This window comes from Mytilus trossulus, chromosome 7, assembly GCF_036588685.1.
Source record: "Mytilus trossulus isolate FHL-02 chromosome 7, PNRI_Mtr1.1.1.hap1, whole genome shotgun sequence".
NCBI classification, from domain to species: domain Eukaryota; kingdom Metazoa; phylum Mollusca; class Bivalvia; order Mytilida; family Mytilidae; genus Mytilus; species Mytilus trossulus.
The window spans coordinates 27,139,373-27,164,589 of record NC_086379.1 but is presented as its reverse complement, the minus strand read 5'-3'; the positions used below and the strand labels follow the sequence as shown (position 1 = coordinate 27,164,589).

At 32.8% G+C, this 25,217-nt stretch overlaps 1 protein-coding gene across 1 annotated transcript in view; it reads right to left on the bottom strand.

The window, feature by feature from the left end:
• Nucleotides 1-318: 318 nt before the first annotated feature.
• The window catches only part of LOC134726308 (polycystin family receptor for egg jelly-like), a 42,546-nt gene continuing 17,647 nt past the window's right edge, over nucleotides 319-25,217 (bottom strand). Inside the window, exons 11-18 of the mRNA XM_063590709.1 lie at nucleotides 16,127-16,357; nucleotides 15,479-15,935; nucleotides 14,673-14,839; nucleotides 6,488-6,721; nucleotides 5,983-6,153; nucleotides 2,368-2,528; nucleotides 1,133-1,868; nucleotides 319-447 (exon numbers count right to left, since the gene is read on the bottom strand). Of these exons, the coding sequence (XP_063446779.1) occupies nucleotides 319-447; nucleotides 1,133-1,868; nucleotides 2,368-2,528; nucleotides 5,983-6,153; nucleotides 6,488-6,721; nucleotides 14,673-14,839; nucleotides 15,479-15,935; nucleotides 16,127-16,357 (2,286 nt within the window). The remainder of the gene's footprint in view (nucleotides 448-1,132; nucleotides 1,869-2,367; nucleotides 2,529-5,982; nucleotides 6,154-6,487; nucleotides 6,722-14,672; nucleotides 14,840-15,478; nucleotides 15,936-16,126; nucleotides 16,358-25,217) is intronic.

Genomic DNA, 25,217 nt, shown 5'->3' with positions numbered 1-25,217 from the left:
CTATACATTTATCAATCTGTTATTGTTCTTTATAACCAGATAAGTATCATCAATATGTTAACCAGCGATATTTACGTCAGCAAATTCATTTTTAGACAGAACAAAAGGAACATTTCGAGACATTATGCCTACAACTAAATGAACTAAAATCTAAAACGTTTTGCATAGTTGTTAGCCGAGACGAGCTATAGTCAAAATCAACGATTTGGAATCCCATTTTGATACGTACCAGTCTCATGCAGTGGTAATGACAGACAAGTTTGCGTTTGAAATAACTATATGCTGAGCAAATACATAGAAATGTCATACATGCACCAATTACTTACTTATTTCGCATCCGAAAGTGTGCCTGTAGTTCTTGAGAATGAATGATCTTTCTAGTCCTGTAGGTCTGAACTTGTTGATTTGCTTTACTACCATTGCAAATACTGCAGACATAACTATGATCTATTAAATAAAACATAAGTTATAAAATATGTAACCAGTAATTCTCAATAAGGTGTATTTAAGAAATTATGAATACGTGTCATAAACACATAAACGGGACAAATTTTCTGCATCAAAAGCAAATTTCGACATTAAATGTCTCGTTTAGAATTATTAGAAGTTTAAAATGCTTAAACAAAAGTTAAAGGTCTGATCAAACGAAACTATAGTCAAATCCAGACAAAGAATCAGGTTGACATCAGGTTTCATGAAGTTAAAATGCCTTTTAAAACAGCAAACTTAAAACAAACAATTTCCGTACTTTACATTAAGTACAATCGTACAATGGCTACTGGGCTTATTGTACTCTCGGGGACTAGGAGTGTACTAGCAGAGATATTGACACATTGTGTGTAATAAACATGATAAAATTAACGTTAACAATTTTAGTGCAATGCACAGGCATGTAGTAAAAATCATCCCGATATATTTCACAACATTCGAAAAATATTTGAAAAAACAATTACCACCTTCATTGACCTCAAATGTCGATAATAAAAACAATATCAAATGTACAAGAGAACAAAACACAAATTGAACTGAACTAGATTACAAAATGCGTATACTTTTAACTGATGATAAGTAAATTAGTAACAACAGTGAAAATATATTTTTTAAGTTTGTTAAACTATAATATGTTACTTACTTTTAATGGATCCAGTAGAAAGATCGAGCTAGAAAAAGACAGGAAAAACTGTCCCAGCCATTTCTCAGACTTATTGTTCCCCCATTCGACGCTATAAAGAGCCAAGAAGACGGAACATGCTCCTATTCCTGATAGTGCCAAAATCCATGCTATATATTGAAACCAATATGGAAAAATAGTACTTTCAGTGTTGAAAAGTCCCTTTGAAACGAGAGCTTTCTCTAATTTACGACTATCTGCCATTAAGCTATCCAACCAAAAATCCAATACCGGTATTCTATATTTTCGTGAAGTATCTTTAGTATCAGTATTATTTTTCCTGTGTTTACTTTTACTGAACATCAAAATTACTAATACGGTGGTAGGTGTTGAAATTAGAGCAGATATGAATGCAATGTAAGTTGCTGTCAATGATAATGAAAAGGGACCAACATGAATATCTGATCCAGCATTTGAGTACTCGTCTTCGTCACGAAAATATATTGCATTTCCTATCATTGTTAAAAAAACAAATAAAAGGAAGCATGTTAGTCTCTGACATCTTGTATAATGGCTGCTTGTCGGCCGGAAGAATATTGAAATCCACATATGGTTATCAGCTAAGTTTTCTTTTATATTAAGAGTAAACATATTTGAGAACGTCGTAACATTTTCTTTTCCACAAACTGGAAGGACAGCATCTACACTGCTTTCAACTGTATCTAAGCATAGCCATTTACCACATAGGAAAATAAACCTGCATTGAGATTAGAGATGTACATATTAATGTTCAATGGAATTCATAAAATGTATTTACTAATTTGAATGAAAAATAGCGGAATTCATTAAATTAGCAAGATAATGTATCTTACAATGCAACTAAAAGGTAAAAATACATTCTAATTTTTCTGGAAAACAGAGTAGCAAATAATTCATATTTGTTGAATATGGAGGTTTTAAAATAGATTTCCGAGTGTTTTTTTAGACGACACGGATTATTTTAAGGAAACGTTATATAAAGAAATAAAATTGTTCAGCAATTTTCTTGATGCGCCCTTTCCGCCTTTAAAAAAATCAACATTGAAGTTATAATCTGGATTATCTGAACCTCCATAAATACAGTTTATCAAAATAATAGTTATCAAAGGTACCAGGATTATAATTAAGTTCGCTGGACGCACGTTTCGTCTACACAAGACTCATCAGTGACGCTCAAATCAAAATATAAACTACACGGATTTTAATAATCACACTACCTTTCCCTCTTTTGTATGTCTTCTACATCAACACGAGTTAAATACCATGATGAAGAATCGCTTTCACCTGAGTTATCGTGCCATATGTAAACATAGCTTAAGTCTCCTAGCGGATATGGTGTTGACATCAGGAAATGTACAACACTTGCAGTTGGTATTTCCTGGAACAAAAATCAACTGTTTCAATGTATAACAAAGATACATAGAGAAAAGACAATATTGTCTTTCTTTATTTCCACATCAAAACCGTAACAATTTAAAATGGTTATTGGGTCCGTAAAGTGACAATAATTTCTGTTTGAATGTATATTATAATTTTATGGCACTGTGAAATGTGAAAAACAGAAACTGGTTATTAAAGTGTGAAACCGTTTGATTGCTATTTCATTTTATACACAATCCTTGCCCTTCACCTGGCGACATAATTCCGAAGAACTTTAAAAGATGATCTAATGTTTTAAAACGTCATTTTATTTTTCTTCAAATTGTAAATTATTTTCATTTTAAATTGGGATAATAAATTTCAATGGTCTGTATTTTTTTTTAAAGCGTCCATCCTATCAAACTTGAAATAAATGATACCACAGATACAGGTAATAAAATTGAGTATGTAAATGGGGAATGTGTCAAAAAGCCAACAACCCCACCACAGGGTAGACAACAGCCAAAAGCCACCAATGGGTCTTAAATCCAGTGAGTAACACCCCCACCGGAGTCGTCCTTCAGCTGGCCTCTAAACACATATCCATACAAGTTCAGTGATAATGGACGTCATACTTAAACTCCGAATTATACACAGGAAACTGAAATTAAACATAATACAAGACTAACAAAGGCTGGAGGCTCCTGTCTTGTGACAGGCACAAAAATGCGGCGGGGTTAAACATGTTTTTGAGATTTCAACCCGCCCTCTTTACCTGCAGCCGATGAAGAAAAAAATACGCACCACAATATTCACAGCAAATCACAGTTTTAGAGAAGAAGTCCGATGTCAAAAGAGGTAACAAAAGAAAAAAAAATCTGCTTCACATAGATACTTACTTTATTCTAGAAAATTGACGATGAGGATCGGTTGAAAACTAAACTGAAGAAGATTAATCACCAAATTTGTATTGTTATGAACAATGTATAAAATCATAAGTTTGGAAAAATTTCACAGGAAATAACTATTTCCACAATAACAAACGTTGAATATCTCGTTGATACAAGATGTAGTTTTTTTTTATACTGCAATCAGCTAGTTTACTGTACAGATAAAGCTATACGTATTAACGTTACCTTTATACGTCAATGACCCCAACTGACATATAAACCCCGCCTCCTTATTGTATTTCATCAACAACATCACGTCGTAAAGTAACAATGGTCAAACTTTTTTCAATTTAAACTTTTATGTCTTCAAATTGGTTATTTATATATCATGTTTATCAAATGTTATTAATAAAGTTCATTTTCCCTTTCTAATTCCTTAATACGCCAATGTCTTACCACCTGGACTACGTTCATAGGGAAATACCCCAAAATGGTACCTCAAGAGGGAAATTCCAAACACTTTTTTTAACAATTTTTGTTACATGTTTTTTTCATTTTTCATTTTTTTTTCGATTTCAGTATAAAAACTATATACGTATAGTTTCTTGAAATATGAAATTTATTTGTATTCGGCACGAAACGGGAAAATGCTCGGTAGAACCTCGCTTTTTCCCGTTTCTAAGCCTCATACAAATAAATTTCATATTTCAAGACACTATACGTATATTGTCTAAATGTAAGTAACGAAATCAAATTCAAAACTTAAATTTTGACCTCGCGCTAAAATTGTCTCAAAATGAGTTGTAAGTTTGTTGTCATTAAAACAAAAGTAGAAAGCGATAAGTGGTACATGTATTGGCAAGAATTATACTTGCAACACATTTGGAATTTAGTGGAAGAAGTGGAATATCTTAGTATACGTACGCATTGAATATAAATTTCTTGCACAGTATGATACGACGATCGGTAAATCTGTAATATTAGTCATAATTTTAATATTTTTCTTTTTAAATGATGACGGATAATTAAAGGAATATATGATAGAAGTTCTTCTATGTTCAAATCTTACATATAGGTTACCAACATAAAATTGAGAATGGAAACGGGGAATGTGTCAAAGAGACAGCAACCCCACCATAGAACAGACAACAACAGAAGGTCACCAATAGGTCTCCAATGCAGCGAGAAAATCCCGCAACCTCAGGCGTCCTTCAACTGACCCCTGAACAGATATCTATACTAGCACAGTGATAATGGACGCCATACTAAACTACGAATTATACACAAGAAACTAAAATTGAAATGCATACAAGACTAACAAAGGTCAGAGGCTCCTGACTTGGGAAAGGCGTAAAAATACGTATAAATATCAAAGTACCAAGTAAAATAAGTGTGATTCGCATCATCTTCTAAGAGTGCAAGATTAGGTGCCTCAACAAGGTAAACGTCCCTTGCTATTCATGCTGTTCCCGCCATGATAATCCGCACTCGTCAAAATGTCATAACAAGGAGTATAACACACTTGGTGTTAATCAACAGATCAGACATATAAAGGGATGACTGCAATATTACAATTTTGGAACCCTCGGTGAATTAAACAGATTGTAATATTCTGGTATCTTACAATCTAAGACCGCAAACACATGTTGCTAGTGAGTTGAGATACATACGATCGTACCGGTCAACACATTGATGACGTAAATATGACGTTACAATTTAAGTAGCTCTTCCTCATGACTCTGTTTGCTCAAATTTGTTTGTAAGAAGCACATCCGTTTTTGATAAAGTCTATATAGTGTAAACAGATGGTGGTCTTAAATTTTGGCCTTTTTAACTTTTTTGAATTCGAGCGTCACTGATGAGTCTTTTGTAGACGAAACGCGCGTCTGGCGTATATACTAAGTTTAGTCCTGGTATCTATGATGAGGTTATTAAATACGTTTTCTTATTTCTTTATATATGCACAGATAGTATATTACTGCTGGGAAATTGGAAGTTGACAATTGAAAATTATCACGTTTGTAACAAAATATAGTTCGAAGTCCTTCACACATGGCCGATTAAGACATCACATTAATATATTTGTTTTCTTTTTAAGATCCGAAATTAACACTACAACGATAAGGATCTAGATCTCAGAAAAGAGGGACGAAATATACTAAAAGGAATAGTCAAACTCATAGATTGAAAATAAACTGACAACGCCATGGCTAAAAATAAAGACAAACAGACAAATTGTAGAAAAGAAGACATAACGAAGAAACTAAAGACTAAGCAACACAAATCCCATCAAAAACTGATGATGATCTCAGATGCTCCGGAAGGGTAAGCAGATCCGCTCCTTATGTGACACCCGTCGTGTTGCTTATGTTATTACAAATCCGGTAAATAGTCTTATTCGGTAGATCAAATTCGTGAAAAGGGATGGGTATTGTAGTTATGACGTAAGGAACATAATAAACTTTGTTATTGAGAAAACTGAATGGCATTTCATCATATTTAAAACAAACTAAATAATATGATAAAACTGTGATGAGTGAATATTTTACTTTTTTGAACTCAAAACAAAGAATACTGGCTTACCGATCTGACGCCATCAGATAATTCCCGTATTCCTGTATCTCCATCTTTTCCATGAACTATAAATCCTATCTTGGACTTAGTACCTGCCCCTCGTCTCATTCCTGTATAAACTGTTACTAGGTAATAATATGTGTCGTCAACGAAGTTGTCAATTAATGGTGTTACTCCCCACTAAAAGATTTAGAAATTCTGACTTAGTTCATAATTATAAATTTTGATAACTTTCAATTTTTTTTTAATGTTTATTAGATTATATCATATATATCACTTAAGACTTAACATAATTTTAAATCCATACTATTCTGGAGGATAAACAACATGATTAAAATATTTAAAAAAATATTTCGTGCACAATGATTCTACAGTTAATTTTAGTAAAAAACTTAAAAGCATAAATAAGACACCGGTTATTGTTCTTCATTGCATTTGATTTCGATACTTTGTTTATTTTTTTATTTTCAGTAGATTAACACTGATGAAAATAAATCAGTGAAAAGAACTTTACCTTTACAATATCTCTCTTGTCTTGATGTCTCGCCCAGATAAGAAGCAGAACGTAAATCACTAATATCGTTATAAGAGTCCCGATCACAGGACCTTGATTGGTTATATCAAACCGTAAGAACACTGTAGAGAAGTCGATCGTATTTGGCGCCACATAAAAAGTGTTACCAAATGTTAAACCAAAAGCTGGACAACATTTACATTCTATGATATCTTGCCTTGGAAACCAATTCATCTGAAAAAATTCCAAACGCATATTCAAATTGTATTGCTCTAATTAGTTATCAAAAGTACCAGGATTATAATTTTATACGCCAGACGCGCGTTTCGTCTACATAAGACTCATCAGTGACGCTCAGATCAAAATAGTTTAAAAGCCAAATAAATTCAAAGTTGAAGAGCATTGAGGATCCAAAATTCCAAAACGTTGTGCCAAATATGGCTAAGGTAATCTACTCCTGGGGTAAATCATCTGCTACACATTTTAGCTAGTTCCTTGCTATTGATTTAATAAGTCTACACGAAGCATTACAGTGAAAGCTTACGTAAATGATTTAAATAAAATTATTTTACATATATTTGATATCTTTTTATGTTTGTTTAGAATTATGTCTAGAATGGCAATTTAGAAAGCAAATGAAAACAAATAATATAAAACTTATTGACTGTCGCCTGCTAAGCTTTTCATGTAATTTGGCGGTTTCAGGTCAGAAATTTCAAAAACAGTAATACAAATAAATGCATACAACTAATAATAGACTCGCATTAACTTGACTTAGTCAAAGTGATACCACTGACGGAGCTAAGTCTTATTTTAAATCTTGAGCCATATCTAGCCTTCAATCATAATGACCAGTTGAGAATTATACTTTACGAGAAAATATATGATCTCAGCCAGAAATGGGGTAATCGTAATCTGTAATCGTAATCGATTGTAATTGAATACATTTTTTCAAGTAATCGACAGTAATCTGTAATTGAAGACATTTTCGATTACATGTTATCGTAATTTAATCGATTACAGCAAAAATTTGGATGTAATCATCGATTACTTTTCGATTACATTTCGATTACTTTAGTAAAATAGTTTGATGAAAAATAACCTATTTCAGAGGAAAATATGTATGTTATCACTTTATAGAACAGATAAAATATTATGCATCAACAATACTTGAGAGTTAAGCAACTGCCTTATTTATATCTATTGTCTGAAGCTGCATTATGAGCAACCAGATCCCCTACCTAAATTTACTTTATATCTAGCTTTGGAAACAAATGGATGTATGTGCTTGTCAATAATTCAAGAGCTTTGATATTTAAATAAGAAAATAGATTTGAAATAGTAAAATAGATCTTAAATAAGAAATGTTTATGTCTTTCGGTAAGTTCTGTACTACATTTTTTAAAAGTAGAAAGTTTATTTGTATTTAATTTCATTTTCAATCAGAGTTGAAATTAAAGATTAGAATAGATAAACAGTTGATTTCTTAAATGTTATGATATACATGTATATAAACTAAATTAAAAAGAACACAACATCCTTTTAACAATGAAGCAATGGCAATGCTTAGCAATTCTTTTTAGAAATAGATAGATAGTATCCCTTTGACACTATACATATATTTGGTATATGATTTGATTGAAGAAGTTACAAATCTTAACAAAATTCTTGCCTTTTCTAATTTGTATAATGAGATGATCAAAGTCTTCTAATCAATATCAAACATACTTTGTTTTTATTTCAATTATCTTATATCTAATTAAGAAGGAAATTTACAGTATTTAGCCCTAGGTTATAAATTGTACTCCAGTGGCAGTTAAATAATCTGTAATTAGGGTGGTTATCCAAACAAAAGGGTTAAATCATGCAGGTCATTATAAAAATAAATCTTGATTTTAAAAATTAGCTGAACTAATTAATTATTCTACTCTTTTTATATTTCCTTAAACATTAGACCGTTGGTTTTCCCGTTTGAATGGTTTTACACGTCTAGTAATTTTGGGGCCCTTTATAGCTTGTTGTTCGGTGTGAGCCAAGGCTTCGTGTTGAAGGCCGTACTTTAACCTATGATGGTTTACTTTTAAAATTGTTACTTGGATGGAGAGTTGTCTCTTTGGCACTTACACCACATCTTCCTATATCTAATTAACTATGCTAAAACATTTTTTTTTATAAAGAGTAAAAACAAAAAAGCTAAAGTAAGTCAGTAAGAAAGCTAATTTTTTTAAAAACAATTAGCTATGAATAAGTGATTATTGCAATGCAATGATATCTTTCATTTGTGTTGAAAGTCAAAATTTCAAGATTTTTTAAATATTTCTAATCTTCATCAAGAGATTTGATATAAAAAAAAAAACAGCTATTACCTTATAATTTAGAAACAATGCTTTGAATAATGCATTTTGTAAAGTTCTTAATTTCCACTATACAAATGTTGAGCTATATAATCGTGTTTTATTCATGTTATTTTTTGTTGAAATGTTGAAGTATGTAATTGACAGTAATCGAAAAGTAATGTAATTACTTTTGATAAAGTAATCGATTGTAATCGATTACATACTAAATTTTGAGTAATCGATCGATTGCACAAAAATCCTTCATGTAATCGATCATTAATCGATTACATTTGTCAGTAATCGTGCCAATCCCTGATCTCAGGTTTCCATTGTGAACTTCATGCTATACTCCAAATGGATGTAGTGTTGTAGATTATTTTATTGTATCAGAAAATTTATTATATAAAGTATGTTTTTTTAAAGTCCATAACTTATTGGGCGATCTCTTTGATCATTGTCAAATTTCTGTGTTATTGAACATACATTGTAAAATAAAAGGAGATACATGTCAAACTCAGATGTCTCTTAAAAGTTATAAATGGAATGAGAACTCTACTGAATTATTTCAGGAAGCATTATCTTCAGGCAGTATGCAACAAAAAATTTTGAATTTTAATAAAACTGAATACCATTCTGATATAAACACTATGATTAAAGATGTTAATACTATATTCTATGAAGCTGCAAATTTATCACTAAAACAAAAGCCTACTAAAAAATCAACAAGCAAGTTAAAACAAAATGTAAAGAAAAAAAACAATTGGTTAGATGCTTCATTATCTAAATTAAAAAATAACTTAAATGACAAAGAAAATTTATTACAAAAATATCCTTTTGATCCAGTAATACGGTCATTTTTTTTCAGTCTATTAAAACATTACAGAAAAACAAGGAAGAAAAAAAATAAGAGATTTTCGACAAGATTTAATAGATAAATTAGATAATTTAAAAGACAATAATCCAAGTCAATATTGGGCACTGCTTCATGGGTTATCAGATACAAATAGGGAGAATACCACATCTGATGTGTCAACAGATGCTTGGTTTTCTTATTTTAAAAATTTGAATGAAAAAGACACTAATGCATCCTGTGATTATTTAAAAGATAAGCTAAAAGACATGGAAAGAGAAAACATATTTACTGAACTTGATAATTTGATTTCAAAAGCAGAAATAGAAAAGGCGATTAGTACACTAAAAAATAAAAAAGCCAGTGGTTTTGACTCAATTTTAAATGAAATGTTAAAGTCCAGTCAAATATATTTAGTTTCTTGTTTTCAAAAAATTGTTTAATAGTATCTTAAACTCAGGAAATTTTCCAAAAATTTGGGCAAAAGGATATATAGTTCCTTTATTTAAAAGTGGTTAAAAAGATGATCCTTCAAATTATAGAGGAATTACCATTGGAAGTTGTTTAGGCAAGTTATTTGTGAAAATTTTAAACATTCGTTTAGAGAAATTTTTGGCAAGTAGAAATATTATTAAACCGGAACAAATTGGTTTCAGTAAAGACAAGCGCACCAGTGATCATCATTTAGTTTTGAGAACTCTTATAGAAAAGTATGCTCAACAAGGCAATACAAAATTCTGTACGTGCTTTGTTGACCTACGAAGAGCCTTTGATACTGTTGATCATGATGGACTTTTTTTATAAACTGAGAAATATTGGAGTCAGTGATTTATTTTATAACACTCTAAAAGATATGTATAATAATACTGAACTTTGTGTAAAGGTAAACAAATATTCTATGACTGAAAACTTTACATCTAACATAGGAGTCAAACAAGGGGATAGTTTAAGCCCCACTTTATTTAAAATTTTTATAAATGATATTCTTGACTCTTTTGATGAGACATGTAAACCTGCTATTTTAAATTAAAACAGAAATATTCTTGTATTTGGAAATCTGAACTTTATAATGATAGACAAAATAAACCGCATGGAAATAAACTATTTAAAAAAATATTTATATGGAAAAATACTTATCAATTTTAAATGAGGATGAAAGGCGACTGCTCACTAAGTTTAGAGTCAGTGCACATAAATTAGAAATTGAAAGAGGCAGATATGTGGGGCTTCGAGTGGAGGATAGAATATGTAAATTATGTAACACTGAAGTTGAAGATGAAATTCATTTTCTTCTTCAGTGTCCTGTTTTAGAAAATAAAAGATCTGAATATATAGATTACTTAAATAGGGTTTACAAAATCTTTAAAAGCCTCCCAAATAAATCAAAATTAATATGGTTAATGTCATCTGAGGATAATGTTATAATTAAAAAAGTAAGTTTATTATTGTGTACTTTATTCAAAGAGAGAAAATCAATTCGAGATACAGTTTAGTCACCGGTAGTTTGTTCATCTATATTATATTGTAAAACTATATATATATATATATATACGAGTCTAAATTGAAAACTACGTTCAAACCTATGACTGCGTTGGATAAAAACCGCAATTTTTATACGTGTGCATGTTTAACAAATTTCGTTTGTAGAAGGGTCTAAAAACAGCACAAACAACATTTTCCAAAAGACCAAAAGAGTGAAAAAGTATATTTAAACAAAACGCATTTGACTAACAGGTCGAACAACTGATGTTCTTTAACCCTGCTGACTGCCATTGGCGATTGCCAAATAAAATTGATCACAAGATGTTACAAAATGGATCTCAATATAAATTTAATACGTCACAGAAAGAAAAAAAAATTGTTAACTTGTGGACAGGTTGTAGAGCCACAAACTTCGGCGTCAATATTTCTTTAGTACACCATATCCGGATTTCGACAATAAATGTCTCTTCAGTGATGTTAGGGATCGAAACGGTATTTGGAAGGCCATATAAAAAGTACCCTCATTTTTAGAGAAAGTACCCTCATTTTTAGATTAACTCTTGAATTTTAAGAGTCAATATATAGGATGAACGGATCATATAAACCGGAGGGAAAATATGATACATGCCCAAACAAAAAATATAAACGAGTCTAAATTGAAAACTACGTTCAAACCTATGACTGCGTTGGATAAAAACCGCAATTTTTATACGTGTGCATGTCAAACAAATTTCGTTTGTAGAAGGGTCTAAAAACAGCACAAACAACATTTTCCAAAAGACCAAAAGAGTGAAAAAGTATATTTAAACAAAACGCATTTGACTAACAGGTCGAACAACTGATGTTCTTTAACCCTGCTGACTGCCATTGGCGATTGCCAAATAAAATTGATCACAAGATGTTACAAAATGGATCTCAATATAAATTTAATACGTCACAGAAAGAAAAAAAAAATGTTAACTTGTGGACAGGTTGTAGAGCCACAAACTTCGGCGTCAATATTTCTTTAGTACACCATATCCGGATTTCGACAATAAATGTCTCTTCAGTGATGTTAGAGATCGAAACGGTATTTGGAAGGCCATATAAATATATATTCATCTATTTTGCAGATATTATTTGGGTGAAAAAGACTTGACTTTGTTAATTGTTAAATAATCAATGTAATCAATATGTAATCACTTGTATGAAATTGAACTTAATTGTACTGCTCAAATTATTGGGCGTCATAATTGACAATAAAAAACTTTGTATTGTATTGTATTGTATTGCTATATAGTAAAAATCAGCACCTGCATATGGAGAATATATCTTCCAGGTATTCCAAAGAATCTGTTCCATAAAATGATGTACGGACTTTACCATGTTCAAATTATGGTTACCGCAATCCCGACCTCTGTTTATATTTTTTCGATTATGACATTTTCAGATGCGTCTGATCCCCGATTGTTTGTTATGTCATTGGTAATATGATGAATGTTTTTAGTAAATCAGGTTTATCTCACCCTTCGGAGCACGTAAGATCACCTCAGTTTTTGTAGGATTTGTCTCATTGTTTGGTTCTTTTGTGTAGTGTTTTGTACACGGTTTTTGTTGTTGTCGTTTTTGTTTCTTTTGACCATTGGTTTTCTGTTTAACTTTAACGTTTGGTGTTCGATTGTTCCTTTTGCGTCTTCTACTTCTTATTCCATTAATAGAGGATTGTGCTTACATTGAAGTTATTGAACAAAGGGTTACTAATGGTTATGTTGAAGTCATCCCTGAACAAATATTGCTTTGGTTTTTACCATAATTTCGTTCTCTTTTCCTTGACATCACTAAATGCAGGCGCATATATCTAATGTGTACTGTTTTGAGCAGCACGACATGTTATCACCTTTAATTTTTTTTCTTTCGACCTAAAGCCCCAGTCCCACTAGACCACGATCGCAACACGCTCACCGCGATCTTAAATAAATTCAGGTCGTGGTCAATTCGCGGTATGAGCGGCATGAAAATGTAAACTTTTGTTGCTTTCACGATGATACTACGTCCTCATTACGCTTCTACCACGATCCTGCTACGATTGTACCGCGTTCTCAACACGCTTTTTCTACGATTATCATGATCCTTCTACTCTCATCACGTTCTCACTACGACCATACCACGAGTTATCCGATTGCAACACGATCTTACCACGCTTCTACTGCGATTATAGCACGTTCTTATCACGATTATGCTACGTTCATACTGCGATCGCGGTTGGGTCGTGGTGATAACGTGATGGTCGTTGTGAGGTCGTAACAACGTCGCTGTTGGTGTGAGATCGTAACGAAGTCTCTCCGAATAGAATCACGCTTTCACTACGCTCTCGCTACGTTGGTACAGCGACCTTTGCGATCTTACCCCGACCTTACTGCGCTCTGACTACGCTTCTTCTACTACCTGATTTTGCCACGACCGCACTACGATTGTTTTGAGCATGTTCAAGGTTAGCCACGCTCGTCACGATCCTGAACACCTCACAACGACTGTGATACGACCTTACGATCATCAAAATTTGCATTTTTTTTACAAATCGTAGTGCGATCGTGGCCTAGTGGGACTGTGGTACCGTATAAGGACATAAATGTTCCCAAGTATATTGAGTCTTTAATTTTATTCAATTGATATTCAGTCAAATCTTTAAAACGTAATAGCTAGCTAAAAAAAAACCACACACACATATAAAACGCATTCATGTGTTAAATACAGTATGAGGTCGTATGGTATCATTAAATCATTTTGTTCAATTGCTTCATTTAATAGACACCACTTAAGTATATAATTTTGTAAAATGTTTCTGTATATACCTCAAAAATCCTAAAAATCAGGGAATGAAACAAAGAAAAACAAAGTTTAGTCTTATATTTAACTGGAAAAAAATGACATTAATGTCGTTAAATTAATAAATACACATTGTAAACTTAGACCTTCCAAACAGATTAATTGTTATGATGCACCATTATAGAACAAAACCCTGAGATGGACCTTTAAAGTTGTAAAGAGTAGAAGCATTGTTGATGCTCGCAAAAACTACATCTACAACGACATTCATGAATTTGTAAAATTTCAATAAATGTGCACAAACTTACTTTATTAGTGTGACCTGTTTTGTGTATATTTGCTTTTTGTATTCTCAATTTTTAATGTTTGTGAATTGAAAATTCAATATGGTCTATTCTACTTCATTTATATCAATATTCATTAATAATCCAATATCAAATATTTATAATGAGCCTCATTATAAATACTTTTTTTTACAGACTTATGCATATAAACTTTTCTTAGGAATCCTGAATAGCATTACAAATCCTTACAATTTGTCTTTCCTTTTCTTGTCGCGAGTATATGTTAATTTTATAAATATCAGTCACAAAGTCTGCCTTTTTTCTCGAGAATCAGAGACAAAAACCCAGACTTAAGTTATTTCAGTATCTCTCTACATTTTAATCCTGTGGTAGCAGTAAAAATCCTTTAAAGAAATAAGTTTGATTACCTCACAGTTGACTGAAACCCATGATTGTCTTTTGGGATTCCACTCTTTACAATTTGATGTCACTATATGCAAATTATACGGCATTAGTTCTGGTGCTGATATGTTATATGATCCATTAGTATATCTTCCGGTTATTGGTTCCCATACATAACCAAGGGACCCAAAAACTGTCAACCGAAGAAAAATATATATCTTTAGTTATCATCGATATGTTCATAATTATAAATTAACTGATAACAAAACTTTGAATTTTTGAAAAACTAAGACTTTTCTACCTTAGGAATTGATTACTTTTGCTGTATTTGGTAAAAAGTTTAGGAATGTTTGGTCCTCAATGCTGTTTAACTTCGTACTTTATTTGGCCTTTTAAACATTTTTTGATTCGAGCGTCACTTATGAGTCTTATGTAGACAAAACGCGCGTCTGGCGTAAATATAAAATTTTAATCCTGGTACAATGTATCTATGCTGCGTTTATTTACTTTTTTTTAGTTATTTATCTTATCAACGTTGTTACATATGACGTCATGGACTTTTAATGTAAGATTTAGTAGACAATGATAACAGAACATTCAGTATAGTACATCAAAGGACACATATCTTAGACGTTGATTGTTTACTCCGGGCAACAGTTTGCTGTATAAACCTTTAAGCTATGTGTGAGTTACTCAATATGACTTAGAGTCAACTTAATACATGTGTAGTATCACGATTAAATGGTTTCACTTATTTTAGTCTTCGTACCGTTAGAGCATCTAACTCAAATTTCTATACAGAATACGATTTATGTTTGTTCTTATGTCTTACCCACTTTACTATTTTCATGCAGGGCTACATGCATCTCTCCCGTTGAAGAAAACAATTGAGGAGGGAAGCATATCTTTCTGTCATTGTCAGGTGATGTTCTTCCTTTTGCGTCATAACTTAAGTGAGTTGGCTGGGTATCGAATTTTACATAGACGTCATATGACGTAACATAATCTGGAACGCCCTGTACTGGAAGAACTGACACACACACATAGTCTCCATTGTCACGATAAAAAAATGAGTGGTAAAAGAGATTAGAAGCATCCCCTTCTGTGTATACAGGTAAGATCTGAGAAAATTGCAAAGCTCGAGTAGTTTGGTTAATTGCAACCATTAAATTGGCCGGAATACAAGTTTTATAATTTTTATCTTTTAGAAACAATTTATGGACATTTGACGTAACTAAAGCTGTGTCTGAACTACCGGCTATATACACATTCTGTGGGAAATCTGCAATCTACAATACAAAATTAAATATATTAATATTTGATACTTGAAATGCAACTTTCCGAAATGTTTTATAGTAAACACAGTACTAAAAGCGCTTTTTAAGTTTGTTGGTATACTAGCATTCCAAAAAAAATAAACGCGTTTAAAACAACAATTATAAAAAATAATTTTTAAATTTTTAAAATTAGGCATTCTTACTCCAAGTGAAGTTATGTCATTCATATCGCCTAGCCTCACAGGAATTGTCGAATTCTGGAGTATACCATTTGGTACTTCACTTAAGGATCTCTCTTGACGTCTTGCTTTAAATATGTGAAGATTTACATGTTTTGTGTTGAAGGTTGTTTGACAGCCTTTACATATCATATTCAATCCCTGGTCATTGATAACGTGCAACGCTGTGTCTATTGATACATCTGCTAATGATGCCTGGAAATATTGACAAGAATAATAACTTATTACTTCAAATCTTTTGATAAAACATAAGGCAACAATAGTGTGCCAATGTTCAATCTCATAATTCCACTAAGAAGAAACAAATCAAGGCAACAAAAAACCTGAGGGAATTACAAAAATTCAATATGGAGCAAGATGTGATGCGTTGAATGGGTTAGCGAGACAAGTTAAAAAACAAACGTCAATCTATTATCCATTTATTTTTTACATGCTCCATGATTTTGTGTTGAATGTTTATCAATATGTGAACATCGATAATCTTCGGCAAAAAGGCTCGAAAGTAAATCAATTCCCAAAATTTACGATCAACAATCACAGAGAGAAATATTTAATTGTCGATCATATAATACTGTTGCATAATAAATATAAACATGAATGCGTTCAAAGTACACGGATGCCCCACTCGCACTATCATTTTTATGTTCAGTGGACCGGAAAATTTGAGAAAAAAAATAATTTGGCATTAACATTTATTAAAATCATATTATAGGGAACATTTTAGGCGAGCGCCAAAACAAGGATTCGGAGGTTTTTAATGCACCTACCTAACACACGGCTATATGATATATCATTTGAAAGGTCTTTTATCGTACATTCAGAATTGCCTGGTCGTCAAACTGGGAAATGGTCACATTTTTCAAAAAACGGCAAAAAAGGGGAGAAAAATATTAGTCATAATTTGACGATATTGTTCGAAAAATGCAGTTTAAGAACAAATTCATCTGCATTATAATATGAAATATATCATTTGACAAATTATAGTCTATCTAATTTTTGTTTCTGAAATATTTTTTTTTTAAAAAGTGTTTAAAATGAAAAAAATGTCGTATTTTTGTGAAAATCATAATTTTTACGGATATTGACGCAAAACTCTCGGTAATATTTAATTTTGCATCTAAACACACACAAATTCTATTGGTTTTATATTAGTAACATATATAACTAGTTTTTTAAGTTCTAATGTCTCGCCTAGCTTGTTTTTTATACCGACAAAATATTGATAAAACTATATTAAAACATATCTTAAAACTGCTTTAAAGCGCATATTTACCATGTTTACAGCACAGTTAAAAATAAATGTTATTTTGGTCTCCTGTTAGTTCGACAGTTATAAATACAATATGATTTAATTGTCTTAAGCTTGCCAACCACGTCAAGGCCGAAGATCACTAGCAAGGTGTTGTTTTTTATGGTTTTTTGTTTTGTTTAGATCACTTGCAAGGTGTTGTTTCTTTTTGGTTTTTTTCTTAACTACCACTATCATCGCATACGGAACTTAAGTACACAACCATTTGGTAGAGTTATTACAAAACCATAATTAATAATAATATACATATTTACATTGAATAACAGTGAGGCAACTTAAAATTTATGTTGCCCCATTGCTCAAATGCTCTTTCGCTATTAGTCAATGGTATCGTTTTCATCTTCATCATCGTCATTCATTTGATCTTTTTTAGAGGTTGATGTTCTATTTAGAATAAATATTTTGGCACGTATCACTGCCCTGACATGGACAAAGCTACGTGCAAGACATTTGCTTCTCTTGGAAAATACATTTCTTGTTACGTATTTATTCCCTCTTGCAAGAACATACTAAATCTTGCAGGAAATCGGACGTCATCATGCCTAAACAGTAGAATGGATCTGGGCCATGTGAACTCTTTTCCATCCGTATTCATAAGGAGACAAAGGATTTGGATGATCGAGATGTGAGGACATCCAAATTGTCGTTTGTTGAAATGACCGCAAAATATGTTCTTTGAATGCAGGTTCACTTGAGTATTTGCATGTTACAAGTTTAACACGTAACTTGTTTAAGTCAACATGTGATGAAGCGAATTTTTCTTTTAAGTCATACAAGCTTGAAATAAGCTCTATGGCTGCTGACAACGATGTGGAAAAAGCAATCTTGTCAAAGTTTTGGAGATTTGTAAACTTACTCGGAGATTTTCTTATCAACTTGAAAACAGTCTTTTTGCCAATTCCAATTATAGCAGAAGTGGTATCACAACCAGTTCAAGCATGAACTACAGGGAGAATGTTAGCTAGTAAAGGTGAAAAAGATTTACTTAACTCATTGATTGGTATGTACCTTCAACAGTCCCTAAGACAATTAGTTGACCCCGTCAAAAACCACATTTGTTCAGTCGACACAAGAATCTTGAAATAATGAACACAGAACACAAGAACATCTGTATTGGAACACTTGACTATGATTGGCGCCTTATATTCAACTGCTAAAAGATTTTATCAGAGTATAACATGAAGCAAGATTCTTGTGTCTGTGTATTCGTACGAACAGGACAGATCTGGAGATCGATTACATGCTCTCATTGAGTGTTGTCGCTCTATTCTGGATTGGAAAATGCGCCGTCAAGAACTAAACATTTGTTTTCATCCTGAAACATATCAGACAAATTGCTGCTCAGATAATCGCCAAGGAAAGTTATCAGAGCTTGCTTGTTTTTGTTGCTTGATAGACATGTTTTCCAGTCTGGAACAGTTCGGCCTTCAGCGGTATGAAACTTTTTCGTAGTTGTTGCCGATCGTATATGTCGCTCTGCTGATTTTATGGAATGTTCAGTACTAGTGTCATAGCGATCGAAGACATCAACAACTTTGTCTGTGAATCGGAAGCATGATTGTAAAAGATGGACGAAAGATACCAAAAGGGACAGTCAAACTCATAAATCAAAAATAAACTGACAACGCCATGGCTAAAAATGAGTGCCTGCATAATGTAAGATTTGGCCAAGTCTCCAATTGTGGACATCCTTTCAACATCAAATGACTGAAATCATGCCATTTCTTATTGGTACGGTAGCACTGTGATCGATTGGAGGAATGTTAGGGACTGATCCTACCTTAATTTTCAAATTCATGGGAAGATCAGAATTATTTGTCTTCCTCATAATTCAATCGTCATAAAATTATGCAGTGGGAAAGGGACAAATTAGATAGGACGAAACAGTTTCCACAGATACGTCATCTCTACATTCGCACGAAACTTTATTCATTACCCCTTTCAAAACTTCATTCTCTGTTCAATTTATGTTTGGAATCCACTGTAACAAACCCTCATTCAAACCAATACAAACTACAAGCTATAATTTCGGATATTGCTAGTCACAGACTTTTCAAGCCAGTTCGCATTGGAAAAGATGAAAAAGAGAAAAGGTCTCGATGGCGTCAACCTAGGCAATATCCTTCATCATAAATTAGTTCAATCGAAAATACCTCCTTATTTCAAAGACCAGTCTGTACCAATAATTTCTTATATCTATACCAAACCTATTGCAACTAAAATTTTCAATTACAAACGCGTTTTGCAGGATCTCGATATTGACGACTTCAAGTCTAAACCTCCTGATTGCACTTGTGCTAGTTCCCAATTCACATATAATCCTGCTGGCCACGTTATTACCGGTGACCTTAACATTGTTAATAACACTTCTCTACGAAACGTGTTATCGAAAGGTCCGAAATATCGTGAGCCTAAATCCATCAATTGGAAACACAACTTTAAAATTTTGATGGATTCAGTCGAGGATTATGCCAGGCAATGGGCTAAGCGCGAGAAGGAAGACGTAGACACTCTATCCGAATGGATTAAGGCAGTGAGGTCGTTAATACAAATCAGAATTAAGAAACTGAATGGGTCCATCAATGCCCAGGCTACGTCAATCTTCAAAGATCCAAATGTTGCTAAACACCTATCTGACCTCCATGATGAATATGTTGTTGTCCCCGCAGACAAAGCCCCAAATAACATCGTTTTTATCTGTAAAAGTCATTACATTAATTGCTTGATAAACGAATTAGGTATAGACAATTCACTTGGAAACCCAACATATACCCTCACGACACTTACCAAAGAGGAAATCCTGGATAATCATATGTCTGTTCTTTGTTCCTTTGGTATTTCAACCACAGATGAAGAACTGGATCTTCCATCACTGTATTGGATACCTAAACTACATGAGTGTCCTTACAAACAACGGTATATTGCTGGGTCTTCCAAGTGCTCCACGAAACCCCTTTCTAAATTATTAACATCCATTTTATCAGCAATCAAAGACGGGCTTCAAAGTTATTGTGAAACTGCCTATTCTAGAGGTGGCGTGAATCAGATGTGGATACTTAAAAATTCCAAAGATCTTTTAGAGTACATACAATCTAACTCTCTTTCATCTTGTAACAGTATTAAAACATTTGACTTTTCTACTCTTTACACAAGTATTCCACATTCCAAACTAAAAGACAAATTAAAAGAGTTGGTATTACTTTGCTTCATAAAAAAGAATGGCCAACGTAGATACAAGTATCTTGTCTTAGGGAGGGATAAATCATACTTTGTAAAGAACCATTCTGATTCAAACAAAAAATTATCTGAAACCGATATTATCAAGATGCTTGATTTCTTGATTGACAACATATTTGTTACGTTCGGAGGACGTGTTTTTCAACAGACTGTCGGCATCCCAATGGGAACAAACTGTGCCCCTCTACTTGCTGACTTGTTTCTTTATTATTATGAGGCTGACTTCATGCAGGAACTTCTTAGGAAGAAAGATAAGAAGTTAGCAATATCCTTTAACTCTACTTTCCGCTATATAGATGACGTTCTTTCACTAAACAATTCAAAATTTGGTGACTATGTGGATCGCATTTATCCCATCGAATTGGAGATTAAGGATACTACAGATACAGTTAAGTCGGCTTCATATCTTGACTTACATCTAGAAATTGACAATGAGGGTCGGTTGAAGACAAAACTTTACGACGACAAAAGAGATGATTTCAGCTTTCCAATTGTGAACTTTACATTTCTAAGTAGCAACATTCCAGCAGCACCTGCATACGGGGTATATATCTCCCAATTGATACGATATTCCCGTGCTTGCATTTCCTATCATGATTTTCTTGATAGAGGGTTACTGCTCACAAGGAAGCTATTAAACCAAGAGTTCCAAATGGTGAAGTTGAAATCATCCCTTCGTAAATTTTACGGACGCCATCACGAGTTGGTTGACCGTTTTGGAATAACCGTTTCACAAATGATATCGGATATGTTCCTTACGTCGTAACTACAATCCCCTTCCCTTTCATGAACTTGACCTACCGAATTTGACTATTTACCGGATTTGTAATCACATAAGCAACACGACGGGTGCCGCATGTGGAGCAAGATCTGCTTACCCTTCCGGAGCACCTGAGATCACCCCTAGTTTTTGGTGGGGTTCGTGTTGTTTATTCTTTAGTTTTCTATGTTGTGTCATGTGTACTATTGTTTTTCTGTTTGTCTTTTTCATTTTTAGCCATGGCGTTGTCAGTTTGTTTTAGATTTACGAGTTTGACTGTCCCTTTGATGTCTTTCGTCCCTCTTTAGTTACACGGGTAAACACAAGCTCGGGAATCAAATGACCTTTCACAACTTGCCCAGATTTGCATTTTAGTTGTACTTTGGGGTTCATATCCTCAACTGTCTTCAGTCCTAATCTTTGTTTGTTGATAGTGATGACTCAACAAAAATCTTCCTTTTTGACGTTTTTGTTTTTCTAGTTTCAACTGATTTTAACAGTGAATCTTCAATGTCGTAACTTGCATGGAGACCAGTTGAAATGTTCATATGCTGACGGGAGAGATTATCAACGTCAAATGAATTTGTCATATTTTCTGTTATATAAACAGTTATATCGTCTACATATGTTTTATCCCTTTTCATTGCAGCTGGTTTTGCTTCATCGTGACATTGGTCACCAACCTGGACAATACACGAACGTGCTCTCATTGCCGATGTTATCTGACTAAGCACACGCCTTGTAAGATTCCATCTTATCAATGAAGCCTTCCTCTTTGTTAAACCGACAATGCCTCTTACAAACTTAACACATCATCATGTCTTTGCCTTAAGCTAACAGCATTCATTAAGGTGGTGAAACCTCTATTAGTTGTCATACTGAGAGTCTCTTGTGTGATATTTTGACATATTATACAGCATTGCTAATTATGGACATGCGGCAGCGCTTCATTGGAAGTGGCGCACATTTCACAGGACTTGGACACTCATCAATGATGAGTAATTATAATAATATTCAAGAATATACTATTATACAAAATGCAGTCTGCTGCTTACATATCACATGCTAATATCATTAGTAATAGTTAAAGTGGTCTTTTGGTAACACATATACGAATATTTATCTAGTAATATGTTAAAACACGACTTGTGTTTTGGAAACTCAAGTGTTACCTATGCATATTAGATACTAGATTTATATAATTGTTTAGCGTATGGGATAAACACGATACAGATCCGGAATACCGTTTAATAATGCAGATTTTAGAAAAGTCGTCAAACGTTTATTATCCATCATTGAGCTTCGATGTGTGTCGCAATCTTTTCAGGGTATATGGAATTTATAAAAACAAAACATATAAGAGTTTTAATAAGTCATTGACACTGACAATCTAAAAAAATATGGTATTTTTTTTACATTTTAGGGTTGGTCTTACAGATGCCTCAGAATCAACTAATTTTACAAAAAATCTTCTTTTTATTGGATTCCATGTCTTTTTAGAATTTATTCAAAGCTATCTTAGATAAAAACGAATAATATATTTACAACATGTACAATGCCGATATATGCAATGTTAAGTATCACCGTAAACGTATAATCCAAAGTAATTCGACATGTCTGTGTTCTCGTGAGATTTGCAAGAAACGTGACTATAGGGAACTTTGACGACCACCCAAATCGTATGCTCTAGAAGTTTTTCTTTCGATTGATACCAAAATTAGCTGTGTGTTCGATAGATGTATTAAAAACCTTAACGAGGGGCTTTTTCTCAAATCGGCGCTCGCCTATGTCGCACAAGGTGGACGATAAACAGCAATTACACTTGTGAGGGTTGGTCAGCAGCGGTTTCTATTTATAAAAAAACTCGTACGACTAAAATTAAGTACAAATTCAGGACGGTGCGAACGGAAACGATTTCATCATATAAAAGTTTTTTTGACATAAAGATGCCTTTTTTTCCGGGATGCATCCTTCATAAAATGTTCCTAACATAGCCTTTTATCCTTGCTAGATATATGAACGATTATTTCGTTTTTTGCATGTTCTTTTATTTTCTTATTTTTTGGGGTATGGATACAGGATATACCCCTTACTTTTATGTTATGTAAACATAATTAAGTTATTCCAGTTTGAACAGAAATCTATAACGCGTTCAAAAATATGTATCCAAATATAAATATTTTTATAATCCGAAAAACGCCGACCATTTATAAAGCTTTAATTATAGAGATAAAAGATATAGATGTATCCTGGAAGGATTTTTCAGAATACTCCAGACATACTTAATCAGGGGAAACAGCAGTTTACTGATGCTTTAAATCCATTAGAAAAGTACAAATTTAGTTTTTTTTTAAATGAAGACAAACTTAGGGATGGCAGCAACTCCAAAATAAGCAAGACTGGGTGTGGCAACAGGAGAACAGACTCCTGTTGTGGATGAATAACCTGTCAAACCAACTTACACACAACAAAAATGTCGCAATAGGGAAAAGTCAGGACACAATTGGTAAATTTTACAGATCAGCCTACTATTCTGGTATCTATAGATCTGAGATTGTTCCAAGATAATTGAAAAAAGTAAAATAACAGAAATACTGAACTCTTGTTATAAACTTACTGCATATAAACTGTGTTATATCTTCTGAAATCATTAACGTATTTATGAGTTCATATAGCCTCGATAAGGTATACTTTTACTAAGACAACATGGTTTTATAGTTGGTACATTTGTACCTGAAATAATGGCTCAGTTCTCCCAGCTTTTGATCGACATTCCACTTGCATCTAGGTCAAAATGTTAATAAATCGTTGTTAGCAATATCCTGAATTTGTACAAGGACTTGTGTTATTTCCTTAATGTTACAGAAACAAGAAATGCAATGCATTTTTTCATTATTATGCATGATTTGTCTAAAAGGAAGTCTTTAAGTTAATCGGAGAAACATTTTCTAATGAAATGAAAATGAAGAAGGAAATAAAGTTCCATGTTATATTCTTAAGCTCATTAGGCGAGCGCCAAAACAAGGATTCGGAGGTTTTTAATGCACCTACCTAACACACGGCTATATGATATATCATTTGAAAGGTCTTTTATCGTACATTCAGAATTGCCTGGTCGTCAAACTGGGAAATGGTCACATTTTTCAAAAAACGGCAAAAAAGGAGGAAAAAATATAAGTCATAATTTGACGATATTGTTCGAAAAATGCAGTTTAAGAGCAAATTCATCTGCAATATAATATGTAATATATCATTTGACAAACTAAAGTCTATCTAATTTTTGTTTCTGAAATAAAAAAAATTTAAAAAGTGTTTAAAATGAAAAAAATCTCGTATTTTTGTGAAAATCATAATTTTGAAGCAAAACTCTCGGTAATATTTAATTTTGCATCTAAAAACACACAAATTCTATTGGTTTTATATTAGTAACATATATAACTAGTTTTTTAAGTTCTAATGTCTCGCCTAGCTTGTTTTTTATACCGACAAAATATTGATAAAACTATATTAAAACATATCTTAAAACTGCTCTAAAGCGCATATTTACCATGTTTACAGCACAGTTAAAAATAAATGTTATTTTGGTCTCCTGTTAGTTCGACAGTTATAAATACAATATGATTTAATTGTCTTAAGCTTGCCAACCACGTCAAGGCCGAAGATCACTAGCAAGTTTTGTTGTTTTTTGTTTTGTTTAGATCACTTGCTAGTTGTTGTTTCTTTTGGTTTTTTTTTTAACTACCACTATC